This window comes from Ursus americanus, chromosome 17 (genome assembly GCF_024610735.1).
Source record: "Ursus americanus isolate L20-20 chromosome 17, mUrsAme1.1.p, whole genome shotgun sequence".
Lineage (NCBI taxonomy): Eukaryota > Metazoa > Chordata > Mammalia > Carnivora > Ursidae > Ursus > Ursus americanus.
Window position 1 is genome coordinate 10,196,285 of NC_142143.1, and position 27,843 is coordinate 10,224,127.

General features: G+C 44.9%; 1 protein-coding gene across 2 annotated transcripts; it reads right to left on the bottom strand.

Annotated features, from left to right (window-relative positions):
• Positions 1-1,078: 1,078 nt before the first annotated feature.
• On the bottom strand, positions 1,079-27,843 carry EIF3L (eukaryotic translation initiation factor 3 subunit L). 2 transcript variants are annotated; one of them, XM_045779938.2, is made up of 13 exons: positions 27,700-27,843; positions 27,123-27,171; positions 25,589-25,799; positions 22,960-23,039; positions 20,323-20,384; positions 16,952-17,021; positions 16,662-16,735; positions 12,359-12,530; positions 10,151-10,305; positions 9,226-9,396; positions 7,888-8,385; positions 2,223-2,303; positions 1,079-1,292 (listed from the first exon to the last, which is right to left on the bottom strand). In XM_045779938.2, the coding sequence occupies exons 1-13, from the start codon at positions 27,730-27,732 to the stop codon at positions 1,254-1,256; spliced, it is 1,695 nt and encodes a 564-aa protein (XP_045635894.1). In that variant the 5' UTR covers positions 27,733-27,843; the 3' UTR covers positions 1,079-1,253. The 2 variants fall into 2 exon arrangements, with proteins under 2 accessions (XP_045635894.1, XP_045635895.1); XM_045779939.2 differs by lacking the exons at positions 22,960-23,039; positions 27,123-27,171; positions 27,700-27,843 and having other exon boundaries at positions 25,589-25,796.

The following is a 27,843-nucleotide window of genomic DNA, read 5'->3' on the forward strand; positions in this document are numbered from 1 at the left end:
TCTACAGTAAAAGTAGGTTGGGGAAACAGAAGACCTGTTACTCAGTACCTATTACCTTGATCTTGGACAAGCTATGTGATTACCCCAAGCCTCAATTTCCTCATCAATAAAATCAGGATACCAAGTCTACCTGGCTCCAGAATAAACGAGAGAATGCATACACGTTATGCAGACCTCCCTGCAGATTTACGCCCGAATGCAGAGTTTCTGTGGCGACAAGAACATGTGAACATGGCTGAGTAGGTCCGGTGAGATGCCCGAGGCAACTAGCTTCAGTGAAGTTTTCAACAATCACAGACCTGTAGCGTCTTGTGCTTTGTTAGATTAGAAATTGGCTCTGACAGTAAATAGTGGGGGCTGCTAGGTTTTGAGGTGGCTCTCCCCAGGGAAGTCCCCAAGATGGCAGAGCCCCTCTGGGCGTTTGAGGAAGGAGCGGCAGAGAGTGAAAGGCCCACAGCTCAGTTGTGACTGGCCGTGAAGGTGCTGACAAGCGCTGTATCAAACTCACTAAGGGTGGGAGAGGCTGCACGCAACCTAAGTCACGGTTTGCAGCGTGAGGCATGAAGACGTGGGCAGCAGAAGACGGCAGAAAAAAGTAGTCACTGGGAGCCGAGTCTTGGCTTTTTTAGAACTATCTCCCTCTGTCTCTCTCTCTTGTTCTGACAAATAAATCAATAAAATCTTTAAAACAAACTATAGGACCTCGAGCAGTCACTTTACAACCTGACGGCGTTTCCTCATCAGCGAAGTGGGGATATGACTGCTAAGCCCGAGCCGTGAGGCGTCGGCAGCGTACTGGGTTTCCTCTTAGCACGGTTCATGGCGCAGGAGGCATTCAGGTTTCTGCCTAAGAAAAGCACCTCCGCTAACATGCATGGAAATCGTGGCAGGTCACTTAAGGCTCCCAGGAGTCTTGTGAGGTACAAATAAGATGCTGAGTGTGAGAATGTCCTGCAAACTGCAAATTCAACTGAAACACCAACGACTGGTGCAACAGGAGAAAAGTGTCACAGGAAATCACATATTGTCGCCCTCAACCACAGATTCCCCCCAACAATGATGAGATGACAAATCTGGCTCCAAAGAAAATCTTTTACTGAGACCTACTGAAAACACTTCAGTCCTTAATTCAAATAAACTTCAACTCAGCTGAATGGTTGATGGCGGATCTAGGTAAAGACTTCACGGTGACAAAAATATGCCCCACCCACAAAGACCTCAAAGTAAGTTCCTAAAAAGAGTGTGAATTGTACTCAGGGTCTCTGTCCCATCTTCTTCAGGGTTCGATTGAGCTAGAAGAAAAAGAAAAGTAAAGTGAAATACGGAGACTTCACCAACCCTTTTCCTCCAGTCTGCACCATCACCAGGACAGAGCCCTGGGCCGCCCCTCTGAAGTCAGGGAGGGGTGTCTCTGATGCAGGCACAGGTGTCCACTTTGTGGGCATAAAGCCCCAGTTAGGTGCTCCACTCCTGACACGTCTATGGCCCTGCACAAGTCAGGCAGACTGTTCTTCTACCTGCCCGTCACACGTCACACACACACACACACACACGCACACACACACTCTCTCTCTCTCTCTCTCCCTCTCTCTCTCTGCTCTACCCATTTTATAAGACACGGGGCTCAGACAGGCTAAACTGCCAGGGCTGTATTATTCCTGCAGGAGCCTCGTGGCATGGACGAGAGCATAGCAGTGACCTCTGCTGGAGAACTCAAAACACCAGGACCAAGTGGCTCCAGCCACGACCACAGAGAGACCCGTATGCACACACCCTACGCCCCCGTAGTGTTTGGCCTGACCCACAAGACCTCTCCTAGGGAAAGACGTGAAATGCACCAAGTCTGTCAAAACACAGCTTCCTGTCCTCTGCCTGCAAAAACTGGCCAGACCTGTCTAAGGCAGAGCATAACTGCCAAACGGGGAGGGATGGGTAAGAGCAGGCAGTGAATCCGCCCATATTAGGAAATACCAGGGAGGGAGAGGAGCGCTGGCCACCCGCAGAGAGAGATCTTGGAAAGAGATGCTCTGGAGAAGGCTGACACAGCAACTGCTACAGGCCCAGCCCTGCTCCCCAAACCCCAAGCAGCCAGCCAGTCTCACTCAGAAACTTTTTAAAGGGCCAACTCGGGGCTTTCTTGAAATGAAAAAGAAAAATCTCAAAACTCCCCACTAGTTCCTAACCTCTGTCTCCAACCTACACAGCACTCCCTGACTTCTCACCTCCTCAAATTTGTGAATCTGCCGGATGAAGAAATCCCCATAGCGCCTGGCGACCTTGGTGTCTGCAATGTGGATCATGTCCTGCGGGAAAAGCAAAGCAGAGTCAGAGCCGAGTGGTGAGGCAGAGCCACTTACGGACTTACCAGTTACCAAGCTGCTAAGTGCTTCATAAACCCCTACAGTGCTTTTCAAAAGCAAAGGGGAAAAGCCCTATGGAAGAGCAGTACCAGTTGACAGCAGCTCTTTCTTTCCAGATGCTTGATTTTATTTTGTTAATTCATTTATTTTTCTTTCGTTCTTTTTTTTTTTTTTAAGATTTTATTTATTTGAGAGAGAGAGAAAGAGAGGGAGGGAGAGGGACAAGCAGACTCCCCGCCTGAGCAGGGAGCCCGACGCAGGGCTTGAGCCCAGGACCTGGAGATCATGACCTGAGCCAAAGGCAGGTGCTTAACCAGCTGAGCCTCCCAGGCGCCCCTATTTTTATTTTCAAGTCTTTTTTAATGAACACGAATCTTTCAGCAATAAAAACATTTAAGACAGCATTTTATTCTCATACATTGTTTAGGAGTGTAAGGTTGCAAGTGAGTCCAGATTCTAAATTTTGTTTTTTAGCTCGAATGTGGTTGAACACTTTACTTGTAAATTTCTGCGTAATCTGGGTTAAAACCCAAAAACTTTTGAATCTCTTTGACATGATTTTTTCAAGTCAAGGATGAAACAGAAGAGCCAGAAAGATAGCAGGGACACCTGCTGGTTCAGTCAGCAGAGCATGCAACTCTTGATCTCAGGGTCATGAGTTACATAAAAATAAAATCTTTACCAAAACAACAACAACAACAACAACAACAACAAAAACCCAAAAAGCAGTATTTTGCCAAAGACAATCGTGAACCGGTAAGAGGAAAAAAAAAAACCCAAAAACATGCAATCAAACGCTTTTTCACAGGATGCCTGTGTGGCTCAGTTAAGCATCTGCCTTCAGCTCAAGTCATGATCCCAGGGTCCTGGGATCAAGCCCTAGGTCCTCGGGCTCCCTCCTCAGTGGGGAGCCTGCTTCTCCCTCTCCCTCTGCCCCTGCTCCTGCTCTCTCTCTCTCTCGAATAAATAAAATCTTAAGGAAAAAACACTTTTTCACGCAGGGACTTTAAATTATATTATTATTTAATTATGTTACAATTTAATTAATATAATGCGAATACAAACCTCATAAAAAATGCTATTTGTAATACCCAAACTGTTAATTCTTGGGAGAAGTGTTTTATTTATTTACTTTGAAGTAAAGCTTTACACTCAAGGTGGAGCTTGAACTCACAACCCTGAGATCAAGAACTGCGTGTTCTACCAACTGCGCCCACCAGGCATCCCAGGAGAAGTGTTTTGTTAAAGACCATCCAGATAATTGGGACTAGTTCAGCTGGCTCACAAAGTGATGACGGGGGGATGGAGTCGGTTACCGATACAGCAGAAGAACTTAGGTCAGGCACTGAGAATAAACTCAAAAAGGACTTTAGATAGTTGATGTGATACCACAAGGAACAGTTTTGATTTTTAAAAGCATGACTAAAACAACACTGGGAAACTTCCCTATTGACATGTTTCTATTTTTGGTGAGACTGTTCATGTCAGAGATCTCTAAGTTCTGCCAAACATCAAGTCTTCCAAACGCCATAAACTCTAAATGAGAGGGTTTGGTTTAGCAAGATGAGCTTTCAAAACAAACTACCCAAACTGACCCAGCAATTCCCAAGTAGGTATACACCCAAGAGAATATTTTCACACAAAAACTTGCACACAAAAATTCATAGCAGCGTCACCCACAATAGTCAAAAGGTGAAAACAACTCAACTGTCCATCAACTAATGAATGAATAAACAAAGTATCCAGACAGTGGAGTATTTTCTAGCCGTAACAAGGCATAAAGTACTGACATGCACCACAACCTAGATGAGACATGAAAACGTGCTCAATGAAAGAAGTCAAACACGAAAAGGCCACATATTTTCTCACAGCAAATCAAATCAAATCAAAAATAGACAAATCCACAGAGACAGAAAGCAGATTACTGCTTTGCCAGGGATTAGGGGACAAGGGAACTTGGGAATGACTGCTTATGAGTAGGGAGTTTCTCTTAGGGATGTTAGAAACATTGTGGAATTAGTGGAAACGGCTGTGTGACATTGTGAATATATTAATAACCACAGAATTATAGCCTTTAAAATGGTGAAGTTTATGTTATACAAGTTATAGCTTTAAAAAAACTGCAAAAAAAGGAAAAAAGTATGTTTAGACCAACACTTTCTCAAAGCAACTAAAAATACAGAATAAATAATTTTTTAAAATCTCCTCATAGCATCAAAGAGCTGACAAGAGAATAAAGAGCTACTTAAGAGAAAATAAACCATTCTAAGCAAAACACAGAAGCCCACTCTGCGATGAGGGCATTTGCTCATCGATCCCAGAAGACTTATGCAGAGGGACAAATCAAGGCCAGGGCCAGTCTTACAGAAGGCCCTCTGCGCACTGCTGGGTCCGTACAGGGCTACACCCTTCAGCTAAAGGCAGACCAGGACTGGGCAGCCATCCCACTCGACACCAAGCAACACTCACCAAGCTGGGGGAGGAACATAAAAGAGGAAAGAGACCCCATTCCTGGGACATTATAAATACAAGGTGAATCTCCTGACAGTCTGTAGCCTGGGCTTGTTTCCTGGTTGGTCCAGGGGACCCAAGGCTTTCAGTCTATGGTGGTCCCAGACCAATAATCTTCCCAGGCACCTTGAAGAGGCAAAAGCAAATCCCTTCTAGAAGAATGAATATTCACCCTACGCTTCAAAAAATGCCAACAGTTTTTCAAGGACAATGAATTATATGTAGGGAAAAAAATAAAAACCCAAGCACATTAAGGAAACAATTCACCATGAATTTTTTAAAAATTAGAGAAAGCAAAAACAGAGCTGAACAGATTCACAAAGAATACTCAAAGAAAATTATCTAGAACAGAGAGAAAAGAAGAAGGAAAAAGGGTTTAAGAGACATGGAAGACAGGGGCGCCTGGGTGGCTCAGTGGTTAAGCACCTGCCTTTGGCTCAGGGCGTGATCCCAGGGTCCTGGGATCGAGCCCCGCAAGGGCTCCCTGCTCCACTGGGAGCCTGCTTCTTCCTCTCCCACTCCCCCTGCTTGTGTTCCCTCTCTCGCTGGCTGTCTAATAAATAAATAAATTCTTTAAAAAAAAAAAAGAGAGAGAGAGATACATGGAAGACAGAATGAAGTCGAACATACATCAAGTAAGAACTCCAGAAGGAAACAGAGCAGACACAATAAGAGCTATTAACTAAGAATATTCTAGAAGAGATGAAAGACACCAGTCTACTCATTTTAGCAGACTGTTGTTAAGTTCATATCAGGGTTCCACATATGTCTGAGCAGAACATCATTTTTTTTTCCAGAATTTTTTTAAAGATTTTATTTATTTATTTGTCAGAGAGAGAGCACGCGCACACACAAGCACGGGGAGAGGCAGGCAGAGGGAGAAGCAGGCTCCTTGCTGAGCAAGGGGGACCCAATCCCAGGACCCTGGGATCATGACTTGAGCTGAAGGCAGGCACTTAACCCACTGAGCCACCCAGGCGTCCTTTGAACGTCTTCTTTACTTAAGAGTGTACGCACATGGGTTCACAAAGAGGGGAGGGTGTTACTTCATGGAAAGAACAATTCAAAGAGTCTAGAGTATTTTAAGTCTGAAAACACTCACCTAGGAAAACAAAACAGAACTTAGTTCTTTTAAAAACCTCATTAGGACATTAAAATGTTAACTTGAACTTAAAATTCAACAGTGAAAACTAACACTGCCCCTCAACCTACCTCTTCTCCTGAGAGGAGCCTAGGATGTTGCTTGTGCCTCCTTCCAGAAATAACTCTGCACTCACAAGCAGATATAAATAAATCACTTAAAAAACACTTCAATGGGGGCGCCTGGGTGGCTCAGATGTTAAGCGTCTGCCTTCGGCCCAGGGCGTGCTCCTGGCGTTCTGAGATCGAGCCCCGCATCAGGCTCCCTGCTCTGCTGGGAGCCTGCTGCTTCCTCTCCCACTCCCTCTGCTTGTGTCCCCTCTCTCGCTGGCTGTTGTCTCTGTCAAATAAATAAAATCTTAAAAAAAAAAAAAAAAAAAAAACTTCGATGGACCACTGACAGCCACTCTCTAAAACCATGTACACCCTCTGTAATAACCAAAACCACTCAAATGTCCATCCGCATTAGAGTGGGAACATGGCAGCTGACTCCTGCAGCAGCAGCAGCAGCTGGACGATGGTGGAACAATAAGCACCAACATACTACTGCTGGCAACGCTGGACGGCGGTGCTCTCAAATCTAACACTGAGCAAAAGCAGTCAAACACACAAAAAGAGCACATGCGGTGTCAGTCCATTACATGAAGTTCAAAACCAGGCAGCACTCATCTAGGGTGGGCCAAGTCAGGACAATGCTCCCACTTGCTAAACTACTTCCAACAGTCTACACCGCACCCTCCTACTTTCTTCTCCGATCTTCTCTGCCACAGCCTCCTCTCTCAGGTCACTGCAGCCACACTGAAGCTGTCCCTCAAACATACTGGGCTTGCTCCCACCCCAGGGCCTTTGCCCTTACTGCTCTTGCAACTTGGAACACTGCTCCCTCAGCTATGTGTTTGGCTAATTTCCTCACCTCCTTCAAGTCTTAGCTGCAATTTCACTTCCTCGACAAAGGCTACCCTGAGCACCTTATAGAATACGGCAACCTCCACCTTCCACCACTACCCTTAACTGCATAGCACTTGGCAATTTCTAACCTATGATAAAATAAAGGAAACTTTCAACTTTTCATGTTTGTAAGCCCCACTGCTGGTAAAACATTTACCCAAGGTCAAAATGACTTGGCAAAACCTCAAAACATGGGCTCTATTCCTGCCCCAAGTACACACTGTACATCTGCTTCGTTCAAATGAACAAACAAAAACAACCAGAAAGGAGCGTTCCAAACATAAAGAAAAAAAATCGCTGATTCCCATAAGATTCCAGTCTTACAGCCTTTCTAGAAAGTCTTTCATCACGACTTGTAACTCTATGTAAAACAAGAACAAAAACAAAAACAAACCATATATAACTCTCGCACCAACCACTCCTTCCCTGGAGCACTCTCTTTGTGAAGACTGTGTATCCCCGGCAGCGATCTTATCTTTCTTTAAAAAAAAATTTACTTTTTAAAAGATTCTATTTATTTATTTGAGCGAGAAAGAGAGTGAACACGAGTGGGGAGGAAGGACAGAGGGAGACAGAGAAGTAGACTTCCCGCTGAGCAGTGAGCCCAATGTGGGGCTTGATCCCAGGACCCTGGGCTCATGACCCGAACCTAAGGCAGATGCTTAACTGACTGAGCCACCCAGGTGCCCTCTTCTTTCAAATTTTTAAAAAGGGTTTTATTCATTTTCATTGACACTTACTACATGGTCTGGTTCGTTATAATGCCTACTGTCTATTTTTTACATTAGAATCAGTGTGAGGGCAGAAACCTTTTTGATTTTGTTCACTAAGTCCCAAATGCTCAGAACAATGGGCACTTAGTAAGCACTGACTGCTGAATGGATGAAAAGAGAGGGCGCCAGAGACCTAGGCCAGGAGGCAGCCATACCTTATCGATGTAGAAGTCAACCTCAGAGGCCGACTGAAATTCGCCATCGAGGGCGGAGATGCCACTGGTCCACACCAGGTTCTTCATCTTGTGCTTGAAGACAAGGAGCTGGATCCGGAACTCCTGCTCTGTGAGGTCCAGGAAGCCGGCCAGCTTGGCCACAGGCATGGTGGTGTAGAGCTTGAGGAAGCTGCGGATGGTGGAGAGCTGGGCCTGCTGCTGCACTTCATCGGAGAACACCTTCAGCTGCTGCAGGAAGGGCTCCTTGTGGTAGTTGGGGTGCACATTGTCGTAGTTGGGCACCACAGGTGACAGGAATTTGGGGCACGAGTAGCTGAACAGTTCCTCATAAACCTGCGGGTCACCCTTCTGCATGCGAAGCATCTTGTCCCCGTACTTCTCCCGCAGCTGCAGGTGAATACTCTCGTCGATTCGCATGGGGTACATGGTGAGGGCGATGGCCAGCAGCGCGTGCATCTGCTCATTCTGCTTGTTAATCTGGGGGTGCAAGACAAATAGGTGCAGAGTCGAATGAGATGGACTTTCTGGGGTCCCAACGTGGACCCACCACCCTCCCACGTCCACGCTGCACAGACTCCTGATTTGTCCCTGGTCTTGCACCGGTCAGTTAACTTACCTGAAGTCTCTCCCAATCCGCTTCTAGCTCTACTGAACTTCCAGCCCACTTCCGGGGCCTCCTTGGCTGGCTCCTGGATTCTCACTGGGACCTCCCTCTCACTCTCCCCGGTCAACCCCATACTTCAGCAGCAGATCAATCCTCCCACAACTGTGATGACTAAGTCACCCAGAAATTTTAATGGCACTGTAATGCCTATAAAGATTAAATATTTCAGCTGGGTCGTGAACATTACTCCAGAACCTAACACCCCAATCTGACTACTCTATGGCCCTCCAACGAAATTGTTCATTGTGCTGCTGTATCACCATACTTCCAAGTCTCAACACCTTTGCTCTGCCTAGAAACCTCCCAATTCTGTGCAAGTCTTGGACCCTCCCTCCTCCATGGCAAACGGCTTGAGGGTGGTACCTACATCCAACTCATTTTTAAATACCCACAGCCCAGCGAACACTCATCAAACTGTTCCTGAATAAATGTAGGCATTGCTGGGGGACAAAAGTAAAACAAAAGATACTGTCCTTATCGTCCACGAGTTAATGATCTGAAATAACAGGCACAACAAAAGACCTTAAGAGTAGACCAGTCATTAAAAAATCATGCTACTGAAAAGATACGTGAAAAACAAAATTTTGGATAGCATTTACCAAAAACTCTCGGCATAGGTGCCAAGGGACCAAGACGGTCCGGGGCGTCCTTACCATCTCATACTTGTATGTGGTCCTCTGGAACATGCTCTTGGTCCTCTGGATGTAGAGGAGGATGTTGGCAAAGACCCGGATGGCATCCTGGTAGCGACGCATCATCAAATATGCGAAACCCACGTAGTAGTATGTGGTGACCTGGCACTCAGGCACCCGAGAATACATGCTCTGTGGAGGGAGGCAGAAGCATCCATGAGTCCCAAACCAACTCACCCCGGACAGAGTCTGGAAGCTGGCAGGGCCCAGTGTCAGCTGAGGTGGAAGCCCCTTGTAGAAGCCCTGAACTACCCAGGGGAAGCCCTGGCTCCGGAGTTCGAGGCTCTGAGTGCAGACCGTACCATTTACCGATTAGGTTACAGGACGTGTAACTCCATATTGTTAGATGTAACAAACAGGGACCGGATCAGGTGACCCTAACATTTCTTTCAGCTCTAAATCCCTCCACACCTCAGTTGTGTATTCTTCCTCACTTTCTACTCCTTGCTTTTCCAGATAGACACGATAAAGTAACAGATAAACAAGACTGCAAGACGAACACACACAAACACACACGACAAAAAAGTGCCAATTTTTCTGTGGCTAAGAAAAACCACCACAGCTAATCATCATCATCTATACCATCTTAGAACTAAGTCTCTTACTAATTCCTTAACCAGTGAAATCTGAAGAGCAAAAATCTGCCATTATCATTGTTTTGAAAACAGAATCAGACTGCTGAACACTTCAAGTGTTACTAAGCAACAAAGAGAAAGCACCTTGTCTACGTGCAGATATTCACTACAGTGCTTCCCCCACATCTCAATTTTCAACTGGCCTGGGGAAGAATCCTCTTTTTGATCCCCGAAATTTGTTCTTATAGATCAGTTTCTCTGAAAGCAGACTTTGGCTCTGGGTAGGGGGGCAGGGGGAAATAGGTGATCACCTTCTTATTCAGTTCGATATTCTCCAGCACCTTGATGGCCTGGTAGTAATCCCCCAACAGGGAATGCAGACGCAGAAGCCCCACCAGGCTGAAATACCCAAGCATCTTGTAAAGGGAGTGCCGTCCATACTCGCCAGCCACACTCTCGGGGTCACCTAAGAGAAACAAACACTGTGACCATTTCAGGAAGGGCAGGTAGAGGAAGAAAAGCCTAAGCCTTGAATGTCACTCAGTCGACTCTTCACCTATAACTGGCCTCTAAAGCTTCCTGCAATAGGGAATAACTCCCTTCAAAGGAATAACCAGAAGTAGCATGCCTGACCTTCATCTTTTTTTTTTTTTTTTTTAAAGGTAATCTACACCCAACGTAAGGCTCGAACTCACGACCCCAAGACCAAGAGTCACATACTCTATTACGGACTGACCGGCCAGGTGTCCTTGGCCTTACGCTAATCTTAAATTTACCAAGAGGAGTTGGGGGAGGGCAGGGGGGAGGTGTGGAGGTGGCAGGGGTTGTTTTTTTTGTTTGTTTGTTTTGGTTCCAAGACAGCTGAGATTATTGAGATGACCTCTTTTATCAGGAGCAGTTTCTCATCAAGGTCACTGCTTTCAGGAAGTTCATGAGGTCAAAGCTACTTTACTAACAACACTAAGACGCTATTTGTCTTTCTCACTGAAATGCCATTTGCACTGATGGTGCAAAAACAACAGTGGGTAAAACTGACAACTTAGCATAAACCAGGAAGTGGCAGCAAACTGTAACAGTAATTACTGTATTCTTTCCCACCACACGTGGTAAAAGAACCAACCACTTTTTCACAAAACACCATTTTTTTGGTTTTGTTTTGTTTTAAGATTTTATTATTTATTTGATAGACAGCCAGAGAGAGGGAACACAAGCAGGGGGAGTGGGAGAGGAAGAAACAGGCACCTAGCAGAGGAGCCTGATGTGGGGCTCGATCCCAGAACGCCGGGATCACGCCCTGAGCTGAAGGCAGATGCTTAACAACTGAGCCACCCAGGTGCCCCACACAAAACACCATTTTTACTTGAATGACTGAAACACAAATTACGGTCGCTTAGATTTGGGTATTTAGGAGGTGAGCCTGTTACACTCCAATAAAAACAACGGAGAGTGCTCACTGCCAATGACAATGTGAGCTTTTAAGAAAATTCTAGTTTTAAAAACGTGTAACCACCACCATGAGCCCAACAGCTTCCAAATAAAGACTGATCTGATGAGGCTGATGACGAAAGTGGCTTTTTTAGGTTGTATAATAAAATACATCATGGGGCGCCTGGGTGGCACAGCGGTTAAGCGTCTGCCTTCGGCTCAGGGCGTGATCCCAGCGTTCTGGGATCGAACCCCACATCAGGCTCCTCAGCTATGAGCTTGCTTCTTCCTCTCCCCACTCCCCCTGCTTGTGTTCCCTCTCTCGCTGGCTGTCTCTATCTGTGTTAAATAAATAAATAAAATCTTAAAAAAAAAAAAAATACATCAACATTCAGAAAATCTTTGTAACTCAACGAACCAATATTTTACGAAACTGTGCAGGGATAAAAAGATCCATTCAAGCCGCAGGATAGAATCAATACGCCTTAACGTGACCAAGTAAAAGTTCATTGCTAAGGTTTCGAATTCCTCGCTGCAACTCACCAGTATGAAACCCCCACTGTCAAGTCTGTTTGTAGTAGCAAAGAACATCGGAACTACCTGAAAAGGCTGTTAAGATACTCCTACCTTTCCCAACCCTCGTCTGGGTGAGTCCAGGTCTCCCTCATACAGTTCAACCCAAACCACATATTATAACTGCAACAGACTGAAGGCAGAAGCAGAGGAGAATCCAGCTCTTACTATGCCAGGCACAAAGGAGATCTACAGAAATGGCACTCTTCTCACAAGGAGAAGAAATTTATATAGATAACTGTGATTCTCGGTCTTTAAAGACTGTAAAGCGGTCTCGACACCAAAAGGTGTGAGAAACGCTTACCTACACAAAGGCCCTGAAGACACAGCACAAGCATCTGCAAAGCAGACCTCGTGAGCGCCGGCAGAGAGACGGCCAAGCCCGACAGCCCTCAGCATCAGCACTTGGCTGCTGTTCACACCCAACGCCAAAGAGGAGCAGCCCACGACCGAAGCCACGGTGACTCCCCCACACTCCCGTGGCCTCTCTTCCCCTGGAACAGACGGCAAGCAGCACTCACCTCCGCTCGTGTACACCTCCAACTGCCGGTTAATGTTGGACTTGTCTACCAGGGAGTGAAGGACATTGAGGACACTGTGAACATTCCAGATTTTGGGATTGGAGCGAAGGAAGTCGATCTCCTCCTCTGACTTCTTGGCAGTCTTGCAGCGGTACTGACTGAATGACTGAAACTGTTGGGGAAGAAGAGAGAGAGGCAGGAGTGACTCTGAAGTCTGGGGACGGCACCGGGGCTCCCCAGGGAGGGGGTGGGGGGGCGGCACTGCGTCTCATGCTAAACTGTTCTGTACATTACTTGTTTTTGCAAAGGCGTCTTTGATTCAACTGAATTTGGTTCATTACTGAGTATGTCACTTCTTCCACAGCTAAGTACAAACCTCTAAAATGAAAGGCAGTTGGTGAAAAAAACATTCCATTTGGAGTCAAACACAGTCTAGAGTCACTTAATGTCTCTGGGCTTCACAATGCAGTCAATCTGGCTGTCAGAACCAGGTGGCTTGTAACAGATCTTATTCTCTTAGGCTGTGCCGTGCCCGAGTCAGGATTACGGACGACAACATGGCGGAGACAGGGCTGGTGTCTGTGTGAGTCTTGTCTACTGGACAGGAACCCAGCAAGAGTCACCTCAGTACCAACCACAGAGCGTCGCCCAGTGAAAGGCACATCTAGGGCCCACACCACAGGTATTTCTTAAGGCAGTGGTTCTATTTGGGTCCAGCAATGGGCTGGCTCCATCAGTCATCCAGAGAACAGCACAAGAGAACGACCCACTCAACCAGTTTTTAAAAGCTCCTCGGTCGACTCTGGTGCACACCAGATTTGGAAATCAGTGACCTAGAACCTAGGTCCTAGATGACATGACCCAAGAACACTCTTAAACTCCAATTTGCAGCTTCCTTTAAGAATGCAGAAAAAGTTTCCAGGTTTATAATAAACAGAAGAGTATTCAGAACATGGAAGGAATTCTCATAATTCACTAAGAATAAGATAATCCAATAGAAAAATGGACAAAGGATACTGAGGATCACTTCAAAGAAAACCAAGATTAGTCAATTAACAGGGAAAATACCTTATCTCTTCGTATCAGAGAAATGCAAATTAAAATGAGAACACCATTTCTTTCCCATCAAACAGATAAAAATTAGGCCAATAACATCCTTAGCAGAGAAAAACTCTCCAATGCTGCTGATAGCAGTATAATTTAATACAGCCCTTGGAGAGAACAAGATATTACTACTTATTAAAATCCAGTGATTGAAATGTTCTGGATCTTGACTGTGGTGGTGTACACATTTGTTAAATCTCATCAAGAGTACACTTAAAATCAGTATTTCACTGTATGCAAATTTTGACTCTATAAAGCTGATTTTTAAAAATTTAAAAAGCAGATGTCTATGGGGCGCCTGGGTAGCGCAGTCGTTAAGTGTCTGCCTTTGGCTCAGGGCGTGATCCTGGTGTTCCGGGATCGAGTCCCACATCGGGCTCCTCCTCTGGGAGCCTGCTTCTTCCTCTCCCACTCCCCTGCTGTGTTCCCTCTCTCGCTGGCTGGCTGTCACATAAAAAATAAATAAATAAATAAATAAATAAATAAATAAATAAATAAATAAAATAATAAAAAGCAGATGTCTGGGTGGCTAAGTCAGTTAAACATCGGACTCCTGATTTTAGCTCAGGTCACAACCTCAGCATTGTGAGATCAAGCCCCATGTCCGTTCTGTGCTGGGTGGGGAGCCTGCTTGGGATTCTCTCTCTGCCCCTGCCACCGTCCTCCCACAGGCGCATTCTCACTTTCACTCTCAAAAACAAACAAAAAAACTTAAAAAGCAAAAATTCTTGAGCCAACAATTCTACTTCTGGTGATCTCTAGACACAGACCTACGTGTAACACATACAAGGATATTCATGGACTCACTGTTTATAGTACTGGAAACTGAACACCCAAATGTTCATCACAAAAAGGGTGGTATCCCCCTTACGCCAGTTAGAATGGCAAAAATAGACAAGGCAAGAAACAACAATTGTTGGAGAGGATGTGGAGAAAGGGGATCCCTCCTACATTGTTGGTGGGAATGCAAGTACAGCCACTCTGGAAAACAGTGTGGAGGTCCCTTAAAAAGTTAAAAATTGAGCTACCCTATGATCCAGCCATTGCACTACTGGGTGTTTACCCCAAAGATACAGACGTAGTGAAGAGAAGGGCCATATGCACCCCAATGTTCATAGCAGCAATGTCCACAATAGCTAAATCGTGGAAGGAGCCGAGATGCCCTTCAACAGATGACTGGATTAAGAAGTTGTGGTCCATATATACAATGGAATATTACTCAGCTATCAGAAAGAACGAGTTCTCAACATTTGCTACAACATGGATGGCACTGGAGGAGATAATTTATGCTAAGTGAAATAAGTCAAGCAGAGAAAGACAACTATCATATGATTTCTCTCATCTATGGAACATAAGAACTAGGATGATCGGTAGGGGAAGAAAGGGTAAAGAAAGGGGGGGTAATCAGAAGGGGGAATGAAACATGAGAGACTATGGACTATGAGAAACAAACTGAGGGCCTCAGAGGGGAGGGGGGTGGGGGAATGGGATAGACCGGTGATGGGTAGTAAGGAGGGCACATATTGCATGGTGCACTGGGTGTTATACACAACTAATGAATCATCGAGCCTTACATCGGAAACCGGGGATGTACCGTATGGTGACTAACATAATACAATAAAAAATCATTAAAAAAAAAAAAAGGGTGGTATCCCTATCGTGTACATGGCAGAAAAGAATAAAGCCATATTTCTACGTAGACATGTTAAGTGTTCCATATCACAGCAAATTACACAATACAGTATTATGCCATTTTTAAACGGTGTATTTTATACATACACATTTATATAAATGCCTGAGAAGCATGAATGTAATGCTTATCTTTCCAGACAATAACCGGTAACTCCGCAAAGGCAAGGAAGGAGTTTGGGGACGCCTGGGTGGCTCAGTCGGTTGGGCCTCAGTCTGCCTTTGGCTCAGGTCATAATCCCAGGTTCCTGGGATCCAGCCCCATGTCAGGCTCCCTGCTCAGTGGGGAGTCTGATTCTCCCTCTGCCTTTCTCCCTAGCTTGTGGGTGCGCACACATGCTATCTCTATAAAGACAAAAATGAACGTTATCTGCAATTTGATAAAAACAAAGTTTGTAAACAGTAATGACACATTCACATATTACCTGAACTGATAAAAATAAATGAAAGCAGAGTGGCGGGGGGAAAGCCACTTACCCCTTGTGACATCTATCTGGCCGGGAAGATTCACACCTGGCTCTTGAGGGCCAGTCGTTGTTAAAGTGAGAGCACTCTAAGTCCCTTAAGAAGAGAACACCAGCTAAGCCCAAGGGATTACGATGGTCTTGAGAAGGATGAAGAACCTTAGCACAGATGATCCTCCTCTGACTTGCTGTGAGTCGACAGGACCGCCAACCTTCTAAAATTATGCCACAGAAGGGGCTGACACACGCCAAGGAGCCAGAAAAGGCAAACAAGGCCAGTGTGGGTTGTGGCCTTCTCTGCACAAAAGCACCAAAGCCTCATCTTGAGCAGGAAGCCTCTCTCTCAAAGGGCCCTAGAAGGGCTTTCTCAGCACACCAATCGCCATTTGCCAGCACTTTGTCTCTTTGGTCTGTGCAGCTCAAGTAACAGCTTTATTAAGAAACTCATTTCTCCTGAAATACCCAGTGAGAGTTATACTATCCTCATAAAACTCATGGAAAACAAGTATTTTTCCAAATTCAATTACTGTGTGTTTTTTGGTTTTTTTTTTAAGCTTTGAGAGCCAGCGAGCGAGCCCAAGTGCACACAAGAGGGGAGAGGGAGGGAGCAGACTCCCCTCTGAGCATGGAGCAGACACAGGGCTCTATCACAGGACCCCGAGACAATGACTGAGCCAAAATTGAGAATTGGCTGCTCAACTGCCTGAGAACCCAGGCATCCCTCAGATTTATTCCTCAGAAGTATAGACTAAAGAACAGAAGAACTGACTCCAAAGCTGGTGACACCTTTATTTTCCAACCAGATCAACTCTCAAGATCAGGTAAGGGCTTAATGAAAGCCAGCTCAACTCTGCTGACTTCCAAGTTCATATCCAGAGCTCTCATATCCTGACTCTTCAGAAAACCATGTTATCAAAGACCACCACCGTGGGATATTTCCCACAGTGATGGGACATTTTTATCCCAAGCATGTTTTTAACAACGCAAACAATGGTAACAGCTGTTCCTTTGTTGGACTAGTTATTAGACCAAGGCCGGCCAGATACCTGATAGATGAACTCATCAATGATATCCCAGAGCCACTGGTTGGGGAGTTCAAGGGGAGCAGGACCATCAGCATCTGTACAGGAGATCACAGAAAAGTCAGACGCAAAGCAGTGACTATGCTCGCTCAGCAAGTCTACAGAACGCATTTTGTAATTTTTCTCTTAAAAGAACTATGAATCACAGGACATTCCTCCTTCCTGCTCCCATATTAAAATCCTGCTAAAAAGAGCTGGAGGCTAGCACGAGGCCTCACTGTAGCCTCACATCCTTGGCCAAATGTCAAACTCACTAAGAATGTAGTTGAAGAGATTGCAGTAGTTGTAGTAGGACTCAAACCTCTGCTCCAAGGAAGGCCCCCCCTGCAAAGAGAACAGAGACATCAAGACAGATGTTTAATTTAAACGTGTTTTACTCATGTCTGCCCTGACAGCTGCACACACGTGAGAACCAATGTCTACCTCGCCTTCTTAGTGTGCAAAGAGCACTCAAGTCGGAGGGAAGAGAGTAAGTACTAGAGCAGTTCAAAAGGGCACTGAATATCAAACCATTATGATTAGGCTTTATGGCAACAAACTCAACTGACCGTTCGAGAACAAGCATGCAGATCTGGTGAAGCAGAAAAACAGAAGTACTAACAAAACCAAAGAAGTAAAATCGTGGTGCTTGAAGGATGGTGAGGAAGAGCAGATAATGCTACACTAGGCTACACTGGACTGGACAGCGCAGGAACGTAGGAGGCTGGGAACGTAGGAGGCTGGGAACGTAGAGGTCTTTCGGTGCCAAACAGGGATCTAGGCCAGAGAGATCAGCAAGCCCACCATCACCTGTTTTTTGTAAATAAAAGCTCAACTCTAATATAGCCATGTACATTCATCGTCTACGGCTGCTACAAAGGCAGAGCTGAACAGATTCAATACAGACCATTATGGTCTCAAAGCGAAAAAACTATCTGGCCCTTTACACTGAAGGCTGTTGACCCCCCAATCTAGACTTCATGTTGCTGGCAACTGAGAACCACCGAAGATTTCTAAGCTGGGGAACAACGTGATACAATCTGTGATGAGGTAGAAAGAACAAGGCCCTGGAGTTTTAGCCCCAGTGCTTACTAACTGTGAACTTCTAAAGTATTCAAGCTCTCTGTAGCATGAAACTACGTAGTTAAAGTGCCCAATACAATAAACGCTCTTTCAATGAACCCCTCCCCCACCAGATTTAAAACGGGTCATACATTATGAAAGTACTTTGGTACCTAACAAAGAGGTTACAGAGTCGATAAACTTTTGCTGAATCTTCATTACAAACCAAAGGAAAGATTAGAGGTGGTAAAACCAACTGTACTATGGGTTCTGATGCCATGGTCTTCCCAAAGATGCGATGTTATGCAGGCTAGCCAGATTCTCAACCTAGCCTACTAAGTACCCGAGCTAGAACAGCAATGGTAGGAGGGAACCTGTATTTCCTATCAGATAAGGTAGTCAGAGATCTCACTGGGATGCCAGAAAAACACGGACCCCTGCATTACTTTGACAACAGGAACTCCTTCAGCTACGACTGACAGTGGCTCCTGTGGCAAGGTAGGCACTCTAGCCAGGTCAAGTGGTCTTCAAAGAGATGAGAGTTGACTGTGAGAAGGTGCAAATACTCTAAGGAGAGATCATGGTGCCAGGTTCCTTCATTTACATGTGCACATATAAGCTCCAACAATTAATCTGTCACCAACAAGCATTAGGCACCAGATTATAACAGTGGCAAGATGTAGTCCATGCCCTGGTGGGAGTTTTACCCTCTAGTGCAGACAGCAAACAAAAACCAAGTAAACAAATACTACAATGTCAGTTAGTGATGTGTGCTCTGAAACACCAGAGCATGGTCAGGATCCCCAGAAAGGAACGAAAGCCATAGGAAATGAGACTGGCAAGGGAGTCAGGGGCCAGATAAAGCAGGACTATGACTAAGACCTGGGATTTTATTCTAAGTGTGATGATAAGAAGTCATATGTTTCAAAGGGATCATGCAGGTTACCAGGCTGAGAATAAACGCAAGTGGAAGAGTGGAAACTGATACAAGGTAAGCAGCTACACAGTTCAGGCAAGAGATGATACAACATCTTGAACCAGTAGCAGTGATGGAGGTGAGAAGTGGGTGGTTTCAAGACGTGCGCTGAAGACAGAGCTGAACAGGATTTGCTACAAGGTTGGAAGTCAAGTGAGAGAAAAGTCCAGACCACCACCAAGGTTTTCGTTCTAAATCACTTGGGTGAATGGCGGTATTATTTATTGAGTTGGTTGACACGAGAAGCCCAGGCTTAGAAGGAAAATAAGACTTCAATTTGGGGTACGTTAAACTTGAGATGAGGTGCCTGGGTGGCTCAGTCAGTTAAGCATCTGCCTTCGGCTCAGGTCATGATCTCTGGAACCTGGGCTGGGGAGTCTGCTTGTCCCTCTGCCCCTCTCCCTGCTCATTCTCTCTCTCTCAAATAAATAAAATCTTTTTTTTAAAAGATTTTATTTATTTGAGAGAGTGCATGCGAGTGAGAAAGCACAAGGAGAGGGAGAAGCAGACTCCCTGATGAGCAGGGAGTCCGACATGGGGCTCAATCCCAGGTCCCCAGGACCATGACCTGAGCCAAAGGCAGATTCTTCACCGAATGAGCTACCCAAGTGCCCCAAAATAAAATCTTTTCTTTTTTTTTTTAAGATTTTATTTATTTATTTGACAGAGAGAGACAGCAAGAGAGGGAACACAAGCAAGGGGAATGGGAGAGGGAGAAGCAGGCTTCCCGCCAAGCAGGGAGCCTGATGTGGGGCACGATCTCAGGACCCTGGGATCATGACCTGAGCCGAAGGCAGATGCTCAATGGCTGAGCCATCCAGGCACCCCCCAAAATAAAATCTTAAAACAAAACAAAACACCCAAATTTGAGATGACTATCAGACAGCCGAGCAGAGATGTGGAATAGGCAGCTGGATATACAAGTAGAGTTTTAGAGAGACAGGGGCTAAAGATAGAGATTTTCAGTAACAGTGTATATAAATAGTACAGATAGTTATTTAAGAGACTTGGGGCATTCTAAAATTCAGAAATGAGAGAAGAATCAAACAAGTGCCCAAAGCTGGGAGAGTACAGTGGAAAGAACACTGGCGTCACAATAAGCCAGGCCTGGGTTCAAGGAGTTTTGGCACCTACTCATTGCATGAATTTGAGAAAAAGCAACCTCTTTGCACCTCAGTTTGCCTGCATTGCGGGACTACTGTGAGGATTAGAGTACAGATACCAAGGGCCTAGCATTACGCCTGGCACATAGTGACAGTTTCACGTGTGTTTCAGAGAGCAGAAAGCTCGTAGTCACGCACTAAAGGTAAAAAGCAAGGGCATCACAAGCTGAAGCAACAGAAGGTGTCTGAGAACACACCATTAGGATGGCATCCTGCAACCCAATCAATGCGATGAGTAAGGATGGAGAAATTGACAAGGCCAGACAAGCTATGCCATGCTACAGTTTGTCTGGGACAGACACCCAGCTTGTTGGATTCAATCATTCCCTCTGTCATTTCTTAACACTCAGAACACATGCCAACCACCCTTGGACACTGAACCAATAGAAACTGATGACTGTGTTCCAAAGGCAGAAATGGCATCGAGCCAACAACAGATACTCACACTGACTTTGGCATATATGTGCCTGTAGTATAACTCTTTGTACAAAATCAGGAAGACGGCATCTGAAAGAGAAGGCAAAGAGCTGCTTCAGTAATCCACAAAACAAATGGGATCTTCAGGAAGTTTTAGCCCTTTGAAGGGAATAGAGGGATAAACGTGATTTAAGACACAAAATGACATCTGAATTCTAACACACCCCAAGAATACACGCAACAAGAAAATTCGTCTCTCGTTTTATCTTTCAACCTCATCTTAATCTCATTCACCCTCATTCCCCTTCACCATTCAGAGATTTTTGCCATCCAGTCGCTTAACAAACTGACACATAAAAAATTGTATTAGCTCCAAAAAAGGCAAAATCACATTACCAAAACTGCAAATATATGGGTATTTTCAACTTAGAAATTCTACTCTAAATAATTTATTCTATTGATATGATACAACCACTAAAAACAAAGAAGGGGGGAAAAAAAGGTCTTTGGTACTGATGCTATACAGAAAAAGATTAACAAAGCAGGCCGGAGACTTATATCCTTTAGCTAGTAAAGGTGGTCCTTGGCTGGCATCTGGGAACCTGGATTTCAGGAGGGTCCCCAGGACCCCAATAAGGGCGATCTGCTGAGCCTATACTGTGCAACACTATGGTTTATGCTGAACTACTGCCTTCCTTCTGGGAGTCTAGAATTTTGATATATGCTAGGCAGAGGGTGTGCCCACATGACCAGCACCCAATAAAATCCTTGGACACTGAATGTGTTACAGGTTTCTGTGACAGACAACTTTTCACACATCACAATTCTTTGCTCGAGCAATTAAGCACATCCCATGTGACTCCACAGGAAAGGACTGTTGATAATATGCATCTGGTTTGCTTTGGATTCCACTGTGTGCCCTTTCCCTTTGCTGACTTTGCTCTTAAACTGTGGATACAGCTATACCCTGAGTCCTGGGAGTCCTCCTAACAAATCATCAAACCTGGGGGTGGTCTTGGGAATCCTGGAGGTGCAAAATACTCTCCAAAAACATAATAAACTTTAAAAAGGGAAGAAAATGGCATTTGGTCTATCTATAAAAGAAACAAACAAGTTATTCCGATTTGCTTACGTATGCACAGACTATCACGGGAAGGATAAAAAAGAAAGTGTTAACACTAGATGGCTCTAGAGAAACTGAAGACTTGAGGAGGGAAGCTGGAGGAGGGTTTTTACACCAAATCTCCTTTTATATTACTAAGCCCTGTGATTACTTACCTATTTAAAGTCATACACAGTTGACCCTTGAACAATGTGGGGGTTAGGGGCACAGGCACCCCCTGCGCAGTCAAAAACCCACATATAACTTTTGAGTCCCCAAATATTCAACCGTTAACTTTTAACAGCCTACTGCTGACTAGCACCCTTACCAATAACAAACAGTCAACACGTATTTTGTACAGTATACATATTATATACCGTATTATCGTTGTATATAGTATGTAAGTTGGAAAGGAGAAATGTTAAGAACATCATAAGGAGGAGAAAATAGATTCACAGTATTGTATTGAAAAAAATCCATGTGTAAATGGACTCACCCAGTTCAAAACCATGCTGTTCAAGGGCCAACTATATTACGAGATTCCTACTGTTAACACACACAATTTTACATTCTTTATAGACAACATACTAAACAGAGCACAAGGTCTAAGCAACACAGAAAATAACACCTCCTACAAAGTGAGTTCTAAACTTGTGTACCAGTAACACTAAAAATAAAGTGTTCAAAAAATGCTAGCTATTATCAAAGAAGTACAAGACTTGTACACTGAAAACTACAAAATGTCATTGAAATTAAAGACCTAAATACATGGAAAGACATCCCATGTCCATAAATTAGAGGGCTTAATATGATGGCAATATTCTAATTTATCTTCAGATTCAACACAATCCCTATCAAAATCCCAACTAACTTCTTTGCGGAAACTGACCAATTGATCCTAAACTTCATATGGAAATCCAAGACTCAGAAAAACCAACAACAATTTTGAAAAAGAAGAACACAGTTGGAGGACTTAGCACTTCCCGGTTTCAAAACTTACCACAAAGCTACAATGATCCAGACAGTGTGGCACAAGCATCAGGACAGACATATATCTCAATGAATTCAACGGAGAGTCCAGACATAAATCCTTACATTTACGTGATAACCAATTTCAACAAAGGTGCCAAGACAATTCAGTGTAAAAAGAACAGTCTTTCAAAAACTGGTGCTGGGACAACTAGGTAGGTACATGCAAAAGCATTACGCTGGATCTTCCTACCTTACACCATATATAACAAACACCATCATGAAGTGAAAGGTGAGAGGAAGCCAGACAGCCGATTCCCAAGTGACGGTCATGACCCCAAAATCATTGAGGGAAACGGAAACAAGTAAGGACAAAGATCTCAATTTCAGCTTCACCATGTGTGACAGGTCTCTGTCCCCTCTTCGCTTATTCCGCCCTCACGCAACAAGTTCCTTACTAAGGGTCTACTATGTACCAAGCCCTGGGGAAACAAAACAGTGCACAAGACAAACACAGACTATCCTGAGCTTCTTCCTGCCCCCTCAGTCACAGAATCCCACCCAGCATACAGAACACCAAGAACTCATACCTACCGTTGCCAACCTGTGGAGCAATGGCTTCTGCCTCAGGCCAAGGTGTATTCTTGAAGAATCTTTCAGTCAACTTGGTCCAGCTGAAAACCAAGCAGAAAAATTCTAGAACTCCAAAACAGGAAGGACCAAAGAGGTAACCCACACATTTTACGGGTAAAGACCCAGGCTCACAAACAGGAAGATGTCATAGAAACAAAGTCAGGGCCAGAGCCCTCCAAGTCTACAACTTTACTCAACCTAACTCTGCACCTCAACTTCTTTTTTTGTTAAGATTTTATTTATTTGAGAGAGAGAGAAAGAGAGAGTGTGTGTGCACGTTGGGGGGGAGGGTCAGAGGGGGAAGCAGACACCCCGCTGAGCAGGGAGCCCGATGCGGGATTCAGTCTCGGAACTCCAGGATCATGACTTGAGCCAAAGGCAGTTGCTTAACCAACTGAGCCACCCAGGCGCCCTCAACCTCTCTTAATACAGTGAACACTCCTTTTTAAAGTTAGGCAACCACGATGCTCTTCAGGATCATTTCCTGCCTCTGTATCATGACCTCTTCATACGTAACAGCCTGCTGTTCCCTGATCTGGTAACTACTTTTTAGACACTCCCACCTGTCTCCCTGAGCAATACTTTCCCTACTTTCCCGGAGCACTGTGCCTCCACTCCCCATCCCAACTTGGAAGCCAATCAGTCTGTTTGCTGCAGTCTGATGCCACAACAGACCCACGGCATCCAACCCAAACACTGCTGCCCAAGATGCCTCTCGGCCCTGATCCCCTCAGGAGCGACTTCAACTTTCCCCCCCTCTCCTTAAGCCCCACTCCCCCCTTCTCCAGATCTTTCAGTTCAGCACAGAAACATGCTCAAGCCCCCACTTCAAGGCACATAACAAAACAGAAAACATCTCAATAACAATGTATTTTCTGAGGCACCAACCACTCTTCTCACCACATTTTCTCCTACAGAAAGATTTACCACATGCTTGGCACCAACGACGTCTATATCTGCCCGTACTGTCCAATACAGTAACCGTTTGCCACATGTGATTATTGTGACTAAAGAACTGAATTTCAAATTTTAGTTAATTTTAAACAAAAAACCCCAATACTTAGTTACTGGAAAACTTTCAAGTACATTTAGAATTACTTGGGTATGTGAATCTGCTGTTTCTATTGCAAATGCTATGAAATCTAAATAGTAATCAGGTATTTCCAATATACATGAACTGAAATGTGGTATAAATATAAAAGATAGGGTTTAGAAGACGTAATACAAAAAAAGTAAAGTAACTCATTAACAGTTTAATACTGATTATGTGTGGTAATATTTTAGATGTTGAAATAAATTATTAAAATTAATTTCACCTTTTTCAGTTTTTTAAGATTTTATTTCTAAGTAATCTCTACACCCAATGTGGGGCTCCAAACTCACAACCCTGAGATCAAGAGTCACACACTCCACCGACTGAGACAGCCAGGCACCCCCTCTTTTTACATTTTTTAAACATAGCTGATGAAAAAATTTAAATTATACACGTGGCTAGTATTATTGTTTTCATGGGACAGCACTGATCTACTAGAAAGACCTGGAAATGAAGGAAAAAACAGTTCAGGGATTAATTCTACTCATTACTCCAAAAAGCCTTTGGCTATTCATTTTGTCCATGCACCCTCCCAGAAATTAACTAATTATTATTATATTTATTTTTAAGTAATCTCCACACCCAACGTGGAGCCCAAACTCACAACCCTAAGATCAAGAGTCACGTGCTCTTCCAACTGAGCCAGCCAGGCACCCTTCCCAGGAATTGTTTAAATTCTACATCCTTGGTGAAGTCTTTCCTGACTATCTCAACCCTAACTGACCTGTCTCATCTCTAATGCCAATTACACAAGGGCAATCCCCTCAAAACAGAAGCAACCCCTCATACCTTGGCTCACCCTGTTATGCATTAAGTTGTACAGTAACTTAAAAATTAGGCTCTGGGGGCACCTGGGTGGCCCAGTCGGGTTAAGTGTCTGCCTTCGGCTCAGGTCATGATCCTGGAGTCCCCAGATCAAGCCCCACATCCCCACGTCCAGGGCGGGGGGGGGGGGGGGGGCAGGGGTGGTTCCTGCTCAGCCAGGAGTCTGCTTCTCCCTCTGCCCTTCCCCTGCTCCTTCTCTCACACCTGCACGTGTTCTCTCTCTCTCTCAAATAAAATCTTTAAAAAAATTAGGCTCTGATGTCAGACTATGCAGGTTCAAAACTCAACACGTGCACTCGAATAGCTATATGACTTAACTTTTCTGTGCTTTGTTTCCCTCATCTGTAAGATAAAGAAAACAATACCTGCTTCATGGGGTTACTGTGAAGAGTAATGAGTAAATACGGGAAAAGCATTCTGAACACTGCCTGATCTACACTGGTCAGACATACTAATTGCTGCTATGATTACTGATACTAATGTTATTATTTTAAGCCCTATACGAGCTCTGGGAATACAGTCCAACAAAATAACATGTCTCCCCACAAGGACTCAGAGAAATCCCTTGGGCACTCTCTTTACAGAGATATGGAAACAGCCCCCCTTCTCAGGGACTGTATCAGTAAACCAGTCCCAACCAGAAAGAGGATCATTTCAGTGAGCACTCTGTACCTGTTCTCATAGATGTCCTGGATCTCATATACCTTCTGATCAATGACATCACTGGACACACGACTGGCCTGCAGCTCATACACCTTCTGGTCAATCAAATCTGAGACAGTTTTGTGGAAATATTGGATGAAGTTCTTGATCACTTCGGGGATCACCTGATAGGTCTGCTGTTCATACTGACGTTCATAAGCCAGATCCTGCTTTGGATCTCCTAGAGGTTGGATATAATAAATACTTTATCAAGTGTTTTCAAACCCACATATGTTACAAAACAAAAGGGCAAGACCATCCCCCAAAGAAAACTCAAGTCTATAAAATCAGGTACAATTCCCTTCTAAACATTCAGAGATATATTTGTCCTCAACTCACTCTCAATCCCATCACACTGTTTCTTTAGAACATTTACCACTATTTACAATTATATATTTGATTATCTGTTTCCTCCACTAGAACCTGAATCCTAGGAGGGCAAGAACCTTGTCTTGTACTCACGTAGACCCTCAGCACCTAGAACTATTATATGTGTGTTTGAAGAGAGGAGAGGAAGACTGTGGGAAGGGGAAGTAAGTAGGAGGCAACTTATACACATATATCTTAAATATGTGTGTGTGTGTGTGTGTGTGTGTGTGTATAGATAGATAGATATTTTTTTAAAGTAGGCTCCATGCCCAGTGTAGAGCCCAACAGAGGGCTTGAACTCAAGACCTTGAGATCAAGACCTGAGCTGAGATCAAGAGTTGGACGCTCAGTGGGTGGCTCAGTCGTTAAGCGTCTGCCTTCGGCTCAGGGCGTGATCCCGGCGTTCTGGGATCCAGCCCCGCATCAGGCTCCTCGGCTGGGAGCCAGCTTCTTCCTCTCTCACTTCCCCTGCTTGTGTTCCCTCTCTCACTGGCTGTCAATCTCTGTCAAATAAATAAATAAAATCTTTAAAAAAAAAAAGAGTTGGACGCTCAGTTAACCAACTGAGCCACCCAGGTGTCCCAGCACTTAATATTTCTTGAATGAATGACTGCTATTTTCTATCTATACAACAATGCAAGTAACTAAACTCTGCTCAGTTTTCTCATCTGAGAAAATGGGAGACGACATTAATTTAGGTACTGCACAGAGCTGTCGTAAGGACTAAACAAAACACTTCGTACAAAGTACCTGTAACAATGCATGGCATGTACAAAACGTTAAGTCAAGCCAACTCACTATAACATTTCAGGAAACCTTCCAAAAAGATTTCATTTGGGCTTGGTTTGAATCACTAATTTTTCACAACAAAATTTTCTTCTTCAGCGAGCAGTTTAACAAGGAAACCACAGCCAGGATAGTAAGCCTTCCCTTCTGAGACTTTGAGATGAACCATGAAAAAGGCCTGATTTATTAGGCTCTATACCACCCTCCTTCTGGGAACTAACAACTGACTCCAAACCTGGACCATGGAGACGCAGTGTTTCACAGATGCCCATCAGAGCTGTTCCCAGACATTCAAAAAGGTGCCAAACCCTAGAAGTACCCAGCTAACCAGACAAGCCTGTAGTCTCACCTGTGTGCATATCATAGTCGCCTGGGTAAGCATAGGGATCATAAGCAGCCTATTAACGAGAGAGAGGTAGAACGGTCACCAATTAGTGAATCCAAAATGCTCGTTCGAGGACCTACGTGCCAAGCAAGGTACTAAGGATACAAAAGTGCATAAAACACAGTCCCTGCCTTTGAGAAACTCACATGCTCTTGAGAGAAGAGAGAATAAGCAGACAACAGAACGTTACGGGTGCAGTAAGGTAAAGCAAAGCACAAGAGGCTGTGGGAACCAACGGGGTTTGACAAGAGTGAGCCAAGGCCACAGGAGCTAAGTTACAGAAACAACCCCATAACCAGCCTCCGTCTTCGATCTCGGAAAACCGGAGGAGGAGGAGACCGGACATGAGAAGTGGGCGGGTGGTGAGGAGCCGCAACCAGTGGGAACAGCGAGGGCCACGCACGCCGGAAGGCAGACCGCAGCTGGACGCGGCCGGTGGAGGCTCCCCGAGGGGGGCCGGACGCAGTCTCACCCCCAGGCCCAGCATCCAAAGAACCCTGCCTCAGTCGCGGAGCGCAGTACATGCGCAGGGCCGTCTTACCTCGGACTCGTAATCGTCAGCGGGATAAGACATGTCTGCGGACTCACGAACACCGCCGGAGAGAACGAAAAGTGCGGCCGGCGCCTGCGTCGTGAGGCCGGAAGTTCAGCCCCCCCTCGTGTCCGCCGGGAAGCCGGAAGTCGT